The 20,000-nt window shown below is 40.6% G+C and overlaps 1 protein-coding gene across 1 annotated transcript in view; it reads right to left on the bottom strand.

Annotated features, from left to right (window-relative positions):
* Window positions 1-20,000, bottom strand: part of LOC118340893 (1-phosphatidylinositol 4,5-bisphosphate phosphodiesterase beta-1) — a gene marked incomplete in the record, with an annotated part of 102,206 nt that overhangs the window by 44,495 nt on the left and 37,711 nt on the right. Inside the window, 2 exon segments of the mRNA XM_035679050.1 lie at window positions 679-758; window positions 1,439-1,579. Of these exon segments, the coding sequence (XP_035534943.1) occupies window positions 679-758; window positions 1,439-1,579 (221 nt within the window).

Raw genomic sequence — 20,000 nt, 5'->3', positions numbered from 1 at the left:
GTCTGCTGACACAGGTCTGACATTATGTCATCAATGCAACAAATATATAGGCTACAGCACCATATGAATGCGCACCCACACATGTACATGCTGCCACGTATGCACCCTTGCACTGAGATAAGATAACTGAGATGCACAGAGTCAGGTTCATGTACATATTTCCAGCTGTTTTATTTATTCTCGCTTCTTCGTCTGTTTTTTCTCTCCTTACTCTCCATCGATGTGAGGTGAAGTGACCTTTATAAACTCAAACCCTCAGGCTGCGTTGTGGAGCTGTGAAAGGCAAATTCTTACCTCCTGTTTGTATGTACGGCCCATATGCACCTTGGTGTATGCATATCTTACGTGTGTTCTTTATTGCATACTTTATGCAGTTATGTGCATGTTACAAATATGTTTTTGCATGCATTTGTAAGTAAACACCCATTGTGTATTGAATTAGAATTGGAGCACTTGTCTGTTGTCAGGCATTTAAGTTATCTTTCACAGAAGATGCCTCATTTGCTTTTTCCTGCTGTTTCTGTTTATGTAAAGTACCGTACATGCTTGATGTGATGCTTGTCATGACAGACAGTTTTTGTTTATTGCCTGATTTTCATTTTGTCTTGGAGTTTGTGGGTTGACTTTTTTTGCGTGACTGCTTGTGTTTGTGTGTGTGTGTGTGCGTGGATGACATACGCTTTCTCAAGGCAGGCCTCTCTGGACATGTTCTGTACAAAGAGGTTAGATGCCAGGTTGAACAGCTCTTCCGCCCATTCCTGCAGTAGATTAAACACAGGCACACAGAGTCAGGGGCAAACCATTGAGTAATTTGACATGGATAACTGCTGGGGGTGGAAATGTGGTGGTCTGCTACTACTGCCACGTATTAGGAATAAATTAAGACATTATTTCATACATGTGGATATGCTGGATTTGATTTCAGAAAACACACTGTTGTTGGTTTAGTTTATTTTGACATGAAATCTCAAACCTGACCATAACTCAACAGAGATTTATTGCCTTCATCAAAAATCTCCTGACTGAACAGAGAAAAAATGGGAACTTGTTTCAATCTCAATTAACCCCTATTAAAAAAGAAGAAAGTTGACACTTATTATTGTTATGTTTTCATTATTTTAATTCACCTTTGTGTCATTAGAAACAACTGTTATTTCAAGCTTTAATTCTTGCCATATTAACAAATTAATGTTTTTTGTTTTGTCGTTTAACCTTTTGCCTTTTCAGGGAAAGGTTTCATGAACACTGATTGCAAAGACATCAATGGAATACCTCAGTTAAAACAATGAAATTATAAAAGCTGGAGGAATGTGGTTTTCACACTGCAGCAAAACACCTGCAATATACAGTACATACTGCATTTAATGGCTGCTTATTGTTTCTTTATACAAGATAATTATCATTATGATTGTTTTGTTGGAATATTGTAGAATTTTACCTTAGCCGTCTCCTCCTGGAAGGCCATGAAGTTCAGATAGGTGATGTTGACCATGTCAGGGCCGCTCACCACTGTCAGCATCCTGTTCTCCATTTTCCCCGCCAAGGTGCTGACATCCAGTAGCTCCCGCAGCTTGGCTTCCTGAACAATGAAACACGAACGAGACAAAAAAGCGCGTCAACACCAAGATCAAATTGGGCAAACCAATGAAAGTCATCAAGTGAAGGTGTAAGGTGCACTTTCTTCCCCAAATCAGTCCCAGTGATGTCATTCCAGCTTCTAACCCCAGCTGCATACACATTTTAAACCACCACACCTTTACAACAGTGGGCTACAGTTCAGCCAAACGCCACCAGCCCAAATTAAACTTCCATCAGTGGAAAAGTGGAAAAGCAAATGACATAAAACAGGCCATGGAAAAAGACATGGTATGTTTTTTTTTTTTTGAGGAAGTGAGAGACAGTACTGCTCTGTGTCATGGTTTTTTGGTTTGATGTTGCTTTGCAACATAAATCGCCTTCTGAATGCACTGAACTGAAACAAGACCTGCCAGCATTTTGTTGTTTGCACCTTTTCTGAAGGCTGATTTGTTTGAATAATGAGAGGTCAGCTGTCTGAGGCACAGTGTGTGAATGAGCTGAGATGCAACAGCCCCAGTAGATCCGAATGTGACTTGCAGATTCAATATTACAGGCTACAAACGCAGCTAACAGCCGCACTATTATAAGAGACATCTTCAACTAATTAAATGGGCTGGGACTGACTGAAGGATGACACTGGTGAACTTACTGGTACAACAGTATGTAGACAGTTTCAAAGCAAAGAAGAACACAAAATACCTGCAGGGGATTCATGGTGTTATTTACTTTCGGTGACCTCACGACTCTCTCCAAATCCTGAGAGCTTAATACTTTTCAAACCTCGCTTTCCAGCTTGTTTCAGTTTGGAAAACATCCTAGTTGTGAAAGATTGTACTAAGAAGAGCAGCCAATGCACAGCAGACATAACATCACAGGACAAAATGTTTAATTAAAAATCATCAGTGGATTCACTTAGCTGAGGAGATTGCACAAGCATATTGTCAGAAAGGTTTTTAATACATTCTCGAATACTGCAAATTCATGAAAAGAAATTATCTCCACCTTGAGAAATGCTATTTTCAGATTCAGTACAACTTTACTGTAATTCCCTGCAACCTTCATCATCCAATTCAGCAAGTAAACTGAGACTGTAAGAAGTCTGTTGTAACAAGACATTGGGTGCTGGCAACAGCTCAGTTCACACAGAAAAAAACTCTGAAGGATTTGTATTCAGTGGAGGAAATTGTCAGAGGAAATCTAAACCAAACTAATTTTAGCAAATATACATTTAAACTGCTCATCTTTGGTGCAAATCATATAAAAAAACAAACTACAATGCCTCTGAGGTGCAAGACAGGAATAACAATGATCTTTTTCTCTCCTTTGCAGCCCAGTACGCAAGTAGCATACAAAATGGTTGCTCCAGCTTAATTAACACAACAAAAAAGCCCTGTAAAGGATTTTGCAGTGAAAGCAAATGAGCTCCCACTAATTTAACCAATCAAACCAAGAGCATTGTGTCCTGTGTCACGCTGATAAATGTCCTCTACACGTCCCTCACACCCCCCAATCAAATTGTGCAGCTTAGTGGCGCCCATTATTATCACGCTGAACTTTTCTGAGGCAGTACATCTCCGCTCTGACAGCCTTGTCTGTCTGCTTGCCTCTCACATAACCATTCACAGTTTGATGTGGCTGCATGGAGAGCTACTTTCTTCAAAACATATAATTTCCAGAGGAGGATATGACTTGCATGTGGTCTGTGATTTGCAGATGACTCTCACTCAGCAGGTCAGAGTTACACGATCCCGGGCTTGACCACCAATTAATTGAACACAAAGTGCTGATTTGAACGGGAATCCATCACTGTCCACTTAGGTATTCTGAATGCCACCGACCCCATCAATCAAAGCATAAGAAGCTACTTTCAATTTGCTAAAACAACCTATGCCCAAGTACCCTTTGAGGGGTGCTTTGGCAGACTGCCGAAGATGAAAGGCTTCTGAGAACAGATGAGACGACAGTAAGATGCATATTTTATATATTACAGCGCTTGAGCGTCAATACAATTTGAGACTGTTTTGAAACTACTTGTAGCCATTAGCTGAACTCATCTCCTTGTAAGCAGCCAGCGCAGGGCTGATCTAGGAGGGAGCTACAGCCACTCACAGCACAGCGACTGGAGAAACATCAGCAGTTATTGTGGGAAAGGACTTAGTCAAAGAGAAACAAACTGATGTCAGGGAGGCAGACCCTACTGGACAGTAGGAGGGGGAAGGAGGAGAAATGAAAAGAAAGAGAGGTAAAGCAATGAAAAGAGAAGAACAGAAGAGGAGAGGAGTGGGCTCAGCCATGTGAGTGAAATGTAATTTGTGCTGGTGCATTGTGGGAACCATTGGAGGCACGCCTGAGGTCCCAGTTACCACAAAGATGGCTGATTTAGAGCCAAATAGGCTATGGGTGGGGGTTGGATGGTGCGGTTGAAGCAAGAAGATGGTTTTGTGTTTCACAACATACTTCCCTGAGAGACCTAAGCCTCTGTACAACACGTCATGGGCCACTGATGTGAATGTCTACTATTTATAGAATGCATGCGTGTTAATGTGTGTCGTGTATCTTTGTATCCGTGCATGTGAGTGCGTGTGTTTATTCAGGCATACTTGGTGCAGTACCGGAACTATTCTCAGTCACTTAGCATTCAGGTGGAGCTGCAGCCTGAAGAAATAAACAGACTTCCTTTTCCTGCATTAGTTTGTCACAAGGCCCTACCTGTCACCAGCCATGCACTCAAACTGTGTCACACTCTCTTGGGCACAAGGGAAAGGATTCAGATTGGCAAAGGGTAGTCAGCCGAACCTCAGGTCATTAAACCTGCAGCACGGCACCTGTCTAGACTTACACGCGCTCCAGGTCGGACACGCACACAGATACAAATGCACATGCATCCACATGAGAGCACACAAGCCTTAAACTGTACTCAAGTAGGCACACACATATGAATGCACACACAGTCACATGTACACACATGGGGACACCAGATCAAAGGAAATGTCAATATGAATGATTGATGATGACCCAACTACCTACACACATGCCACTCAACTTGCCTTTAATGTATTGCATCACAGGTTCCTATGTGTAAGTAATGTGATATTTTATGTTTTTATGAAGTTTTTCCCTTGAAAAAATATGCTGGTACGGTTGAAATAATTGATGAGGTATCAAGGATAAACTGCTTCAGAGGTCCAGTGTTTAACATTTAGGAGGATCTCAGAAGGGACAAACCAAACACTAGTTTCTCCTTCGTGCTTTGAAGGGGAGGGTGAAGCAAGGGAGTTGCAAAGAGATGCAACTACACCGCATGATGCCACTAAATCCTACACACTGGACCTTTAATAAGTGAACAGTGCCTTATTAAAGGTAGTTGCTGCTGGAGTACAAATTAATGTACCAACTGTCATGAGACACAGTTCACAGCATAGTGCGTAAAGGAAAAAAAAATCAGTTTTGGTATCTTGAGGATGCCTGCACTTTAGTTGACCCTGACAGGCTGTGCAGTTTGTCACAGTTCACGCTTCGCTAAAGCATCTGTACTTGCTAAATGAAAGGATTTTTAAGAAGCACAGAGATTAAGAGGTGATTTTAAGGGGTTTGAGATTTTAGTGGACACAGATATTAAATATTGCATGATTTATTTAAGGTGGCATTTGAAACCTGGTGTAAGAAGTCAGATATTATCATCATCTGCTGTGTATCACCTCATCTGACCTCAGACTTTTACACAGTCCTCATGAATTCCTTATCGCTTAACCTAACAAATCACCCAGTTATGACCCTTTCAATCCCATCACAAGCACAGGTAGCTTAACGTAACCTAACATTAGCGGGAGGGCTTGTAAAGTTACGAATTCGACTTTAACATCAGTATTCAGAGGAGCACATCTTAACGTATGGAGCTATGACACTGCAGAGCAGCACTGCAGGTTACGTGCAGGGGCACCAATTCTTCCACTGCTGGCTAGCCTTGTTAACTAACAGAGCGGCAAGATGCTGCTGGTGGGGCAGTAAAAACGCCTCAGGCATTTGGAAGAGAATTATGGGATATCAAGCTGGGGGTGATGTGCTCATTCTGCCACACAAATACTATGCAGACGCATTGTTTTTTCATTTACATGCACCCATGTGTGGGATGAGATGTGTAGTGGTGGCTGGATAATGATCTGCCTTAAGTCAATTACCCTTATGTCATTTCAATGTTGTGTGAAGGGTTTGTTCAAGTGTGTGCTTTTGTGTGTGTGCGTGCCTATTTGCTGTTACATGTGATTTCTTGTTTATCAGCCAGTATGAGTCACAGAGTCTACAGAGCATTTCACCCACAGCAAAGCTAATCCTAAGACGACTCCCTCTCCTGGCGATGCAGTCATTTATTTAAGAGGGTCATGCTGCATCTGCAGAGCATGTTTTAAACATTAGCCACGTCATAACTTACACAGACAGAAAGCATTGAAACATTGATCCCATTAGGGGAAAGAGCTCCATCTTTCTCGCCAAGCTAAAGCTGTTTCCCGCAAATGACCTTACTAATCATCTTTACGCATACATGCATACATGTGCACACACAGACACACGTGTCCAGTCACAAAAACGCAGGCATCACATTCTTCAAGTATACAGATACACAGTTGCACTCTGCATTTACAAGTAGACACAATTGCCCTGACAATGACATTCTATATGCTGCATGTACTGTAACAGTTAAATGTCAGTTTAATGTAAACATGTACACTACACATACATTTTTAAAATAAAAATAAAATGCAGAAATTAAATTGTAAAATGTTTGGCAGGTAAAATAGCCCCACAGCTGAACGGATTGTAGAAGTGGCATGCAAACACACACACACACAAACAACGAGACATATAAACAAAAAAAACAACAACTTCAATTCTAAAAAAAAACTATAATACTATAATAATACTTCACACCCACTCAGAGACGGAAACTATAGTATGGAGCATTTCTGCTACAGGGGGACACTATGTAGTTCAGCTTTAAAGCTTTTCTGCTGATCAAACGGCCTGTTTGATTCAGCCTCAATAGCAGCAGCCTTTCATATACGGATGGGAGAGCTGCCTGCTCCCATTACAGCTCTGCAGTTTCATATTTTAAACTTCCACAGCTTGGAAACTTCCTTACTAATGTTTCTAGCTTGGGGTGAAACTCAGCCACCACACAGGGCTGTGTGTACGTACTGAGGATAAGCCACAGATAAACCCGTCACAAACAACTGCATTGTAAAAGCGATCAAAGAACGTAATTGAGAACAGAAGAGGATGAGATGGAAGGTGTGACGGAATCGGAGAGAGGGATCATGAGGGAGTCTTTGATTCTGGGGCATCCATATCCCTCTCTCTCCCGCTATCTGCATCCTGCTCTCCTCCCCCTCGTCTGTGAGGCTCACAGTCTCTGCTTCTTTTTATTATTCCCCCCAATGGTCATAATTCATTGGAGCACTCAAGTGTCAGTGGATGCAGACCACCACAGTTTCACAAGACGGAGAATTGCCCACAAGGCCAGGAGTAAAAGGTCAGTGCTTCATCAGTCAGCTGTCAGGTGATGCATCACTGACCACAGTATGGAACCAAGTGTGCACACATTTAGCTTTGTGTGTCTGTGCCCCTACAATTGTAAGCCATGAAAGACCCCAAAAATCGGAAAAGGGTTTGCTACAGGTTGAGTGTGCTAAAATGATGTTAATTTCTTAAAATGATACTTATTTTCCCTAAAGCCATCTGGCTCTCTTGCCTGCACTGCAGCTGTATTGGCTACTGTGCATAAATGAAGCATCAGTAAACAGTTTGTAAGATAGAGGATTCAAAGCAGGCTGCACAAAACATGACAATTTAAACCGTATTTTTTTGAGAGGAAGACATTGACCCTGCTAAGCTAAATAATTTCCCTTTATATTGACTGTGTTTGATTGAGGGGTTTAATGGGTAAGAAGTGGATTAGACAACCTGATTAGAGCAAAGCTTTGGATCATCATTAGCTCTCCGCTACAATACATTTGTCAGCGGTGATGTGTTGTTGGTGCTCATGCATCGAAGCACAGGTTGATAAAATGCGCGAGAGGGGGCTGAAAGCTCATATGAATTTAACAATCCCTCATTCCAGCTCTTCAATAGGGGCATTTCATTAACCCCCGAAGCAGTGAGACATGAAACGAGAGACGGAGGGGTGGACAGAGGGGAGTCGGAGAGCACATATCACGCCATTTCCAAAATGCCAGCACATCAGCAATAACTTGTGCTGACAGGCACCCATTTCATGTCTTGGGGAAGTGGCCTAACATTCACACCCAATGCTAATCATCCCGTAATGCAGAGTGGAACCAAGCATCACAGACTTTAAGGGGAAAGTGAAAAATGTATTTTTTGAAAAGAGCAGTTATACAACCAATGTTATTTTCATTTTATCATGAATAATCTTATCAAACTTATTACAGTAATTCCTCTTACATATCAGACTTCATTCTACTGCACTGCAAGACTTCTGTCAAACTTCATTATGCCTGTGGGGCAGCCAGACTCCAAACTCCAGGCAAAAATGTATTATAAAGAAATTCATAAGACAAGGCTTGCTTGATGTATCGTTACAGAAACTTTTATAATTTCATAGAACTACTCCTAATTCCACTCAGCACACTAACTAAAACAATTTCCTTCCTGGAGCAGTAACCCAAGTCGACAATTAAATTTAGACAATCTGCAGCTTGCTGATGGTTATCAATGTCTTACATAAATGATCTTTGTCACATTTACGTCCAATGCAAAGATGACGTACAGAGCGATGACATTAAATACAATTTTCTGAATGTGATCGTGAATTCTAAGCAGTTGATTTAATCATATATTTAAAAAGAAAGATTCTTGAGCTCAAAACAATATAGACATCCACCTACGTAAGAACATATTTCTGAAGATTTGAAAGGAAGACAAAAGCCTCCTGCCCACTATCAGTGTTTAAGTGGAATAAAACTGTAGATGTCTGACAGCTGTTGACAGCTGTGACTGCAGCCCTGGCCAAAAAATGGCAGAAACTCCTAATTCAGTCTGCCACCCCACATATAAAAACTCTTGACATCTCATTCAGGCTGCTGTGTCATTGAGAAGAAACACATTCTTCATTGAAAACATAAGAAAATTTTGACAGCATTTGACTGCAAACCACAGCCCCCTCGATAACTAAATCATCTGATTTAACTGTCACCCGACAGACACTGTCACAAAGAATCGGCCACAGTGGAGTTCTCACCACTTCTGACGTTTCCTCCATTATATTTTGTCACTAACTCATCTCCTGAGCTGGAATAAGTGTGTGTGTATCTGCTTTTATGTGTGTTTGCACAAAAACTCAAAATTATTACAACATACGCAATTTGCTCTTTATAATCTCTGGAATATCATCTCATTCATTTCACATCACTGCATTCGTCTCATAATCTTTGATATTCCAGGTCACCATGACTGCAAATCTTTAAAAAAAAACAGATAAGAAAAGAATCTCTATTGACTGCACATGATGACCGCGGGGCTTTAAAGAGAATAATGCTCCAGAAATAGGGAGGAAATTGGACAATCTTGAAGAGAAATCTGCTTTGGTCTGGCACCAAGGTAAGATGAAAAGCATATGAGGAGTGACTCTGTATGTGTAGCTGTATGATTGGGGTGGAAAGGGGGGTAAAATTTCATTTTACAAAAAATAAAGGCCATCCAATGCCTAATTAATATTTTCTTTGATGATATATTTTCTCCCCATGACTGCAATACCCACCTCCATTCCCACCTAACATCTCAAAGTAATATATTCATGAGAAGTAGTGGTGGAAAACAGTGAACCAGACAACAGACCATATCCCTGCCTCCAAACTCATTTAGCAGAAAGAAAAGGAAGTTACAATCCTGTGTTTATATTTTGGTGGTTTTTGACATGATTGATCTGACATCTCAAAATATGTATACCAAGTTGCGGCGAATACATACATATTCATTGAAATTGATTTCCATTGTGGTCGGCCGACTCTTACATTTGTATCAGGGATTTTGCAAATAAACTGATCATGAAGACAAAACACATTAACTGAATATTCTCCATCATTGACAATAACAGAAACACATGAAGGCCGTGCTTCATTTTAAGATCTAACGTAAAGTTAAGTATATTCACAACAACGCATCACTGTTTATAAGCACCTGTAGTAGACCCCCCCTCTCCAGTTGGTGGTGAGTGTGCATATTAATTAGCTATTGTCTAGTATTCTTGTTTTTATTCTCAATTGCATGACCTCCTTGTCTAGCTGGCTTTAGCAATCATATTGGTAGGCTACATTGCTACTAGCTAATGCAAAATGTCCCTGCAGCTGAGTGTCTGAAGTTTATTTAGAAAACCTAATAAGTTTGATGTGGTTAATAAATGAGGTGAAAAAAGAGGGATTCATGCGGTGGAAGATGGAAGGACAAGCAAGTAGTCTAAAGTTGGAGGATAAAGACAAAGTCTAACACAACCTCTGGTATGATGGATACAGACATAAAGTGGAAACCATAAAGAAAGTAGATGTTTTTGCACTAAAATTCAAGGAGGATGTTTGAAAGATATAATTGTTTAAAAGGTTATTTTAACAGCTGTTTGAGTCTTTAGTGCATGTTCACAGAAACCCATTCATAACTCACACCAACACCTGGACAAGACACCAGAGAATACAAGATTATACCGCCATTAATGGAAAAAGAAAAACAGGCTTTCGTAGCAGATGCCGGAGTAACACAGGGAATAAGAGACCTGTAGGGAAGCTGCCTGCGTGGATTAAGAAGGAACATAAAAGCTCAGAGGGCAGGACATAAGGATAATTATACAGAGGAGACTAGCCACATCTCTGTCACAGAGAGTCTCTTTGCACCTCACTTCCTAGGAATGTAACCTGCATAATGATCTGTTACAAGGGCACACGTCCTGGGTGGAATAGCCAAATGAGGTTGTAAATTTTACTTGTGTTCACGCACTTGCGTGTGCACACATGAGTACTTGTGAGCATCTAAGAGTAGGTCTGTGTCAGAGGGTGAGAGAGAGAATAAACAGAGAAAAAGAGGCAACAGGACGATTCACGCTGTGTGAATCATCCTGAAGGAAAGATGGAGAGACAGAAGGGGCAAGGGGCAGATTTGATGAGGTGGAAGTAGTCTACCTGGCATGCACTCTTCCTCTCCCTGGCTGAGCTCACATTGAGCAGACAGGAAGGCAGAGGTACAGACAGGAAGGAGCTGACCCCAACTACACCTCATGAACTCCAGCAGGAGAAAAATAATCAACCGCTGTGACTCACCAGCTCAGCACTTCTCATTAGAACGAGCACCGAACAAAACTGAAAGCTTTGTAGCAAACAAGTCAAATAATCTAGCAAATCAAACACCCTGCACACTTGTGGAGTGGAGAATTTAGTAAAGTTGTGTAATACAATGATATACTGCCAAAAACAAAGCTGAGAATTTTATAAACAGGCAAATGTCAAAAAGAAAAAATAATTGGGCCCCTGATTTTTGAGAGCTTTTGAGTGTGATGTTATCCAATGGAATCTATGAAACATTTAACCTAGCTACATTAATTGGATAAAAAGGAAAGTAAACACCTTGGTCAAATGACCTGCTTAAAGCTCAATACAAAACAATCAATCAATTAAATTAAAGACTGTAAAAAAATGTATGAAGCAATGAATAAGGTAAAAACACGGAGGAATTAGCTAATGATAAAAAAAGCCCATTTGATATAATTTCCTTCCATGTGCTTATATAAAACAAAAAACTTTGACAAAGTTTATAATTCTGCTTTCTATTTTTTCCCTTGGGCCACTTAAAAGTACTCCCTCCATCTCTGCATGCCCCAGGTATTCTGGTCATTACTCCCACCCACTCTCTGTGAGTCATTCTCATGAATTTCAGGTGGATGAACCCCATTCTGTTCAAGCTGTCCATCAAGTGGCAGTCTTTCAGGGGTGGCACTAAAAACAGCTCCCAACAGCACCAGAAACTGGCAGGTACATAACTACAGTAATTATCCTGTAGTCATACAGAAGCTCTAATTTAGTGCAAGCAGACTTCTGGAAACACAGAGAAAATGCCAACAGCCGCTACTGGCAATCAGTGCATACAGTACATGCACACGTGGAAGCGACACATGCATGTGCACTGGCATCTAAGAAGGCACAGATGCATATACACCCACACAAAGACTAATAAACGTGGTTAGTGCAAAAACAGACACGAAGCAGAGACAGTCAAGACATTGGTGGAACAAGCATCCACATTTTTCATGCATCCTTGAGCTAGACACTCAATTTCCACCTGCTGCTTTCTTTAAGTGTTCCCTTAACGCTAACTTGCCTATGTAGGAGGAAGGTATGCAAATATCATTATTATTAGTAATTGTGTAAACATATGCAAAAGATACACAAATACACCATAGATAATTCTCCAGATGTGTAACTCTGGATTTTGCAAATATAAACATCGCTACATTGGTGGATCGACTTTGCCAGCTAGCAGCAAAACAGAATACACAGGGGGGAAAAAAGAGCTCCCAACATGCTAAAAAAATTTGTACCAAATCTACAGGCACATTGAAAAAATCGGCCCCAAAATCCAAAAAAGCTTTTTTCATAAAGTGCACTATTTTGTCTTCCCCGCTGTTTCTTGTCTGATTTTACTTACTGCTTTTCAATCAAAATCAACCTCAAAGCGGCTAGCAAAGACTCACATCAGACTGTGTGTTTGGAAAGAGGGCCATTTCCAGCCTTCAGTCCTCCCTCTGGCACCCTGTTCGGGCCCTCAAAGAGCCAGGAGCCCCATGGAGAGAGGCCCCGCAGGGGAAATGTCCACAATGGGGTCCAGGAGTAAATAATTTATACGAGTCCCTGTTGGCACAGTGCAGCCTTCAGGCTGTAGATGCTCCGCCACCGCTGCTGTTGTAAGGAGGCAGCATATGTCCTATCCCTCTAGCTGTTTCCATTCTTGCCATCTTTTACTTACAACCCCCCTTCCTTTCTTCTTGACAAAACAGTCCAATATACTGGGCTCCTTGCTGCGTACAGGACACTAAGCAGATTTCAGCCCCAATGACATCTTTAATAATTCTGACCAGAGCCAATTGGGTTTATTGGAGGACATTCCTGCAGGACTAAGACGGGAGGAAGGGCGGGGGGCTGTGTAGCGTCAGAAATAGTCGACATGCTGTATAAAGTAATAGTGAAGCTGAAGAGAAGGGGCTGTGCTTCGTCTTTCTGCTGATGGAGATGTACATAGAGACCTGGCTTTATTCATCCCAGAGACATGGCTTTGTCTTCTATTGACTCACAGGTGTTGTGCAATACAGTACGCAGCCTACAATGTGAACCAGCCTCTAAAATAAGGCTACATAGTATAGAGACACAAAATGCAGAGCCAGTGTCAGGAAACTTTACCCATGCATCATGAGCATTTCTTGTTTTTACATTGTCTAATAATAAGGTTTAGTCAGAGCCAGGATAATGATATCGTCTCAACAACATAATACAGCTACCGTAAACTGCCAGAAAACAAAAATACAAGAAGGCTTTTGAAAAATAAAGAAAGTTTTTGCCAATTAAAATGTTATATCATGGGTAGGGTTAGCTAGCTGCATTCACATTTGACTGGATATGACTGATTGAATACGTGCCCGTGATTTTGTTACGTTTTTAAAAAGAAAATGGTTTTTGATAAATAAAACAAAATAACTGAACAGTCGACACAGGATTTGAACTTGAATTATTTTTGTTTTCACTGTCTTTAAAGCATCTCAGTGCTCAAACCTGAATTAAATCCTATTGTTTCTTCACAAAGCAATGTTACACTCCTTGGGCATTCATGCCCGCCATTAAGTCATGTCTCATAGGACAAATAGCACTGTTATAATTTACAGCACTGTATTGTCCTGGCAGATCTTGAGTGGAACAGAACGTTCCTCACATCAAAGCTCATTATTTTGTGTGCCTCAGACAGTACTGTATGCAGGGTCATTCAGGCCTTCACAAAAAAAGTATGAGGAAACAGTTGTTTAGCACCATGCTGTCAAGCCAGTTCTCACACTACTGTTCTGCAGAGGGAGAGCAAAAGTTACTGGGTGACATAATTCTGTGCATAAACAACCCTAATTGGGCTTCCAAATCCCTCTGCAAACATTTGAGGATCCTTGGTAAGCATCGTGGAGTGATAATTGTGATTTATTCTCTGTCTGTAGTTATCATTTAGCCTTTTGCCATCATTAGCTTCGCCGTCACACAGAGAGCCTGCTGTCCCGACATCCCGAGACCATCTGCCAGGCCATGCCATGCCAGCCACCAACCAACCAGCCACGTAGCACCCTCGCATAACGCCCCATTTGGTACGGCATCTGTGTGATCCAACGATCTGCCAACAAAGGATTACTGAATGTTTAAACAAGCCCTTGGATATTTAACAATATTCAAATGTCCATTTAATCCTATGGTCTATGTTTGAGCTGACAGTGATCTGGGGACACCCCATTTCAAGATGCCACGGTGTTAATGACACACAAGGGGAGAAATCAACACTCAATGCGGAACTGACCTTCATATCAGATTGGCTTTGATTTTGTGTGACCAATCTCTGATAAAAGATGATTATCAGTCCACGGTTGTTCTGTACCAGACAACAGACACCTATGGCACCTCTAAGTTTAATTAGTTCGTCTCGCTTTCTAAAAGCAGACTAAGAGATGTGTCTAGACAAAAGGCCTGCCTCCTATTTACAAGACAGACAACACAAACTAACTGATAATCGGCGATGCCTTTGACTTGTAACTTGGGGATTTTTTCGAAAAGACAGAGAAGTCACTGTCTTCCGCTTTTGTTTCTTGGCCATCCTTCAAGAGTAGAAATAGAACAAGTTGTGGAAACAAGCTAGAAGGGTATAAACACTGTATTTGTCAATCCTGTTATTCAGTCCAGAAACTTGACAATTTCATATCAACCTCTAGGAGCACACTGTCTGAACAATCTAACGTAAAAGAAACATGAAAAAACTATGTAGTAATTTGTAAAAGCTTAGCTAGTGTGGATCAATTCTTCTAGGATAACCAAAAGACACGCATTAACTGTTTGCTGTCATAAAGGATGCTTGCACCACAGACAGGCTAAACTTAATCTCATTGCCTCTTCTATCTCCCTCATTGTCAGCCTACCATGCCAAGCCAAAACATTTTGGACAAATCAAATCAGACATCCATCCTCTTCCACACTCTTTTCCACCCTGAAGTATGAAGCATATGAAAGCTGGCATCATGGTTGGTGGACATAATTGCAACTGCCGCACATTTCTGTTGTGCATATGGATATATGTCCTGAAGATAAATATCTAAATATTTATATAGCTGATCTAAATAAACAGGACCGAACAGCAGAGTGAGACTGTACTCATGACAGTCTTTACTGGCAGAGACCATTATATCCTACTCAAGCTAAACGCCAGCCAGTTGCTTTAGATAGCAATGCTTCCTACAGCGCGGCATGTGACAATGGGCCTTTAGCTTGGCTTGGAGAAATGTTTCAATAATTGCAGTACATTATATTACACAGTGGGCTGAAATAATTCCAGCTGTTTCATGAAAAATGCCTGTAACTGAAGAGATTTGTAAATCAAGTGTGTTATTCCTGATGCTGAATAGACAGGTCTGCCTTAGTATTGAATGTTAACAAAATATGCAATTTGAAAGGTAATGAAATGTAGCAAAAGGCTATTATAATAAAGTTAAGATATAAGAATAAAAAAAGGAAATGGAGCTGGCTTATTCTACTAACAGAATTTCCACTTCCTATTAGGAAAATGAGATTTTAAAACTGCACAGCTACCAAACCATGTTGTGTCCAGAATGGAAGTTGGGTTTTTTGGGGGGGCCAAACAAATGGCTGCAACAAATGTAGTACTACTTCCTGTGGAAACAAATGCACAAAAAGACCAAGTATCCAAGTTGTTGGATCCACACTCTGAACATCTATCAATGGAAGAAACAAGTGAAATCGAGAGAGAAAAAAGTGAATGTGGCCTTCACCTCCATTTGCTCTTGTTCTGGTCTTTGAGACAAGAAATAGTTTGAAAGAGCTCTGCAGTCTCTGGAGTAGCAGCATTAAGAATCAGACACTTTTTTTTACAAACCCTCCTGAGATTTATTATCGAAAACCAATTAAGTCTTTGGTGTGCTTGTGTGCTTAGAAGGGACTGTTGCAGTGAGAAAGGTCACCCGTCTCTTTATGTCTTGGAACTGGAAAGGTCCCTTAAAAACACACACACACACACACAGACACACATTAAGTCACACATTTATACATACAGCCACAATAACTACCACAAAGGTACACCCATGTGTGCTCACCATCCTCCTAATGGTGTTAGTAGCTGACTAGTTTGACCAAGCCAGCAATCAATAGAATTACCAAGAGCTGCTCTCTCATCTCATCCATCCTCCACGATCTGTTCACCACATATCTGTTATGAATAGATGGATGATAACAGTATGGTGGGAACTTGGAGGAGATATTGATCACCCCAATTAAATCTGAACAAATTAGAGAGGAAAGAGGAGAGACTCTCTTCTGCCCGCAGGCTTGTCTGGATGTTTATTTAACTATGCAATTGCAGAGTCTGTTTCCCAAATGAGATATCTAAAGTTTGAAATGATCAATGATCATTAACATTGCTTCATTAGTGCTGCTTCATTAGCATTTGTCATCATTAGCAAAGTAAGGCTGATTATGGTTTTCAATTAAAGTTGTGAGCCGTTTGAGCCCTTTGCTTCCAAAACCATCAACTTTTAAAAGGTATATTCATTTATCCACAAATCTAGAATCAAAGAAATTGACATGTAAATGATTCTGAAGCTGTGCCAGAGCACATACATATATCTCAGATCATCTAATAGCTTACTGCAGATTTCTGAACATTTGAAGGACAACAGAATAGCATGTTTTAAGTGTCACGTTTGCTGGGTTTGATAAAGAGCAGATGCTGCAGTAGATTGTGTTTTGGCAAAGTTTGATACTTATTGAAACACAATCAAATGTTGATTCAAGGAGAAAAAACGTGTACATTTTTAACTCTCAACCCTCAATCACTTTGAGAATCACAAGTCTGGAACAGCTAACAGATCTTAGCAAACGTTGGTCCAATTACTGTAGTTAAACAAACTCCCTAGACTGACAGACATATGCTTTTCAGACAAAATAGACTGACAGAGAAGTGAAGAGAAGAAAAGTGAAGAAGAGTGAATGTTTCTAGATGAGATGAGACTTAATTAGTGGTTGATGTGATCATTCCTATGCTTTCCTGTCAAACGGTGTGTCAGAGGCCCTTTCCTGCCCTTGTTAGCTCTATGTTCGTCCTCTCCTCCTTATGGTTTCCATGGTAACAGACCCATCAGAGTGGTATAACCCCTCATCTTTCATACTCACCTGCAAGGTGAGCAATGTATGTTGGTGTGTGGCATGTGTGCGTTTGCCTGTGTGTGCACAGAAACTGTGGGAGCCACTGAATGTCTCCACTGAAAGTTAATTCCATTGTTTGGCCCGTGTTATTTCACCAGGTATTAATACACAGGGATAATCTTTTTAGATAATTACATTGATATACAGAGGTGATTTGAGATACTGATATCACTACATAAATTCAGGTTTGTATTTTCCCAATACATAATAAACTAACAAACCAATCATTAGAGTCTATAACTTATCAATGGCCTGCCTGTGAACCAAAATAAGGTGTGAGGTCAGTGTCCCCAATGGGTAGAAAAGAGCGTTTGGTTCAATAAAAGCTAAATGGAGACGCAGATCATTCGATAGTAGGACTGCTATGAGCTACTGATTGTACAGTAAGTCACTGGCAGTGGAAGGCTTAACGAGTTACTGTTAAAATTCAATGCTGCTATACTCTACAACAGTGATTCCCAACCAAGGGTACGTCATCTGACAGCGAAGTGGGGGTACATCTATCTATCTAGACTGTAAGTGTGGATTGACCTTCCCCCACCTGTAGCAACTAAAGAGAAAGACAAATAAGTGTCTGTGTTAACACCGATTTTTCTTTTTCTAAAATGCTGACTTTCTGCTGGCTGCAGCTCTGCTCTGTAAGCTCCCACGTCAACTGGTTCTTATTTGATCAGCTCCACTTCCACTGGGACGACCTTTGCAGGGTTAACAAAATGTCACATCTGATTTCACTGCGGGCATCAAGTGACTTAGAGACGGGTGCCAAGTTCCACTGGAATAGATTCACACCGGCACAGTGACTAAAGAAAAGGGTCATCATGAACAGAGATTCATTTTTTTCCATGTTGATAGTCAGGACCTCTGTTCAATCTGCCTGCTCGTAACTTTTTTCTTCCAGTGATACAAATCAAACCTCAGTCAGTGCAACCTTATATGTGTATATAAACATTACTTTTTTGTCACTTTCTAGATGGTTTTGGGTCATTTTACGTCTTTAAATACAGTTGTTTTTTTTGCCTTCCTCTCCTGTTGCAGTGTGTGTGAACTGCTTTGTAATTTAATGAGACTTTGTGATTGCATCTAACCAATGGTCTTCTGTTTGAATTTCTTTGATACAATGTGCAGCACACAGAGTTGACTTAAGTAAATTTAATAGCAGGGACAACTGAGAAACAAATACAACACTGTGAATGTCTTGTATTATTGGATGTTACATCTTGTTTGTGTAGCTTAGGGTGAAAAATGATTCTTATTTGTTTTGGCTGATCCATAAAGCAGACAGCCAAACTCATATCCTTTGTTCTTTCTATCGTTCTTTGCACAACCAAGCTAATAATATAAAGAAAAGAAAGAATATACATAAATTCAGGACAGAGTTCTCTTTTCCGGAGTTAATAGTTTGAGACATTCCAGCTGGGGTTCTGTTTAAGGTGGGAATTTTACCTGCATAGGTGCACCATTGTGCTCCTTCTGGCCTTTTCACCAAGATAGTCATCTCTGGACCCACTTGGGTAACTCTCCCTCTGCGCTGACACAGGCCGCTCTGTTCATCATCACAGTCTCTATTTCATCTGTTCATTCAATCAGTCATTCTTTTTCGTCATTCCTCCTGGTCCAGCGACTCAGTCTTGTGTTAGCTGGGAACAGGAGACAGCTTCTGAGGTAGTCCAAAGAGAGAGTGAGCATCACCTTCGATTTCTCAAAGAGCGGTAATGAGATGGCCTGCTTCACACTGGGGGAATTCATCTGTGTGCAGGGATCACTGAATCTGTAACTGTAATTGACTGAGGAATCAAACCCAAACCTATCAGAGTCCATAATGCTAACCTTTTTTTTGCTTCGTTTTCTGTACTCTGCCCCCTTCTCATTCCCTACTGCTGCTGTTACATTGATGCGTGACGCTGATCGATTGCTTGTCTTTGACTGATGACATATGGTGCTGCAGTTTATTTTATTAAAATCAATGAGTCTATATATATACCCGTTACTCTAATCACTTCTTACTGCAAGCTGCCATTTGCCCTTTAGCCAATCCCCTTGATGAAAACGATACTGAGGAGCAACAGTATTGGTATCCAATCTCTTCTTCACATATTGGCACTGACTGACTTGATTGTGTGATTGAGAGGGACAGACTAACTAAAAATGAAGACAGAGAGAGTCAAACATGAAGATACATGCTTAGAAAGAGTGATGGTATGTTTATTTCAGTGACCACCATACCAGTGTGCCATGAGTATGATTGAGTGTGTGCTTGTGTGTTGTGTGTATGTGTGCGTGAATCATGTCTAAAATGGGAGTGTGTGGGAGTTCTCTCTACAGACCCTGTCAACTGACAGACAGTTTCATGCCTCTGTGCACTAAAATGTCTCCGAGCAGATCCCGCTGGGGAGGAAGGACAAGCCACACTTACATTAATTCCCATTTACCACAAACAAATCTCTCCCCTTTTTCATTCAATTAATTGTTCTGTATGAGTCTAGACTTCCAGAAAGTCTTGATATCATGTATTTTAAGTTGAAAAAACTCTGTAGAAGAGGACCTACTCCCTTTGTAGATAATGGTTCATTCTAAGTTAAATAATTGAAAACAGTTCTTATATTCAGGTGATTATACACTAATGATAGCCAGTAGATCCTCCTAAATGTTACACAATGGACCAAAAGTAATAAGTGTACGTGACTGTGTTAAAAAAAAAAAAATTCAAGCTGAATCTGCCTAAACAGTCCACTAAAAATGAATGGGCGGTGATATCTAAGACATGAATTTAGGATTATTAATCACTTGGACAATCTAGATTTCCCAAAGCCCAATGTGATGTCATCAGACTATTGTTATTATTGTTGTCATAGTAACGTAGTTACTATGTAGTTGTTGCTACTATTGATGCTATACATCTGTCTGTCTTTGTCTCTC

The sequence above is a fragment of the Morone saxatilis genome, unplaced genomic scaffold (assembly GCF_004916995.1).
Source record: "Morone saxatilis isolate NCDOM2014 unplaced genomic scaffold, NCSU_SB_2.0 Contig7, whole genome shotgun sequence".
Lineage (NCBI taxonomy): Eukaryota > Metazoa > Chordata > Actinopteri > Moronidae > Morone > Morone saxatilis.
This window is presented reverse-complemented; position numbering and strand designations above follow the sequence as displayed.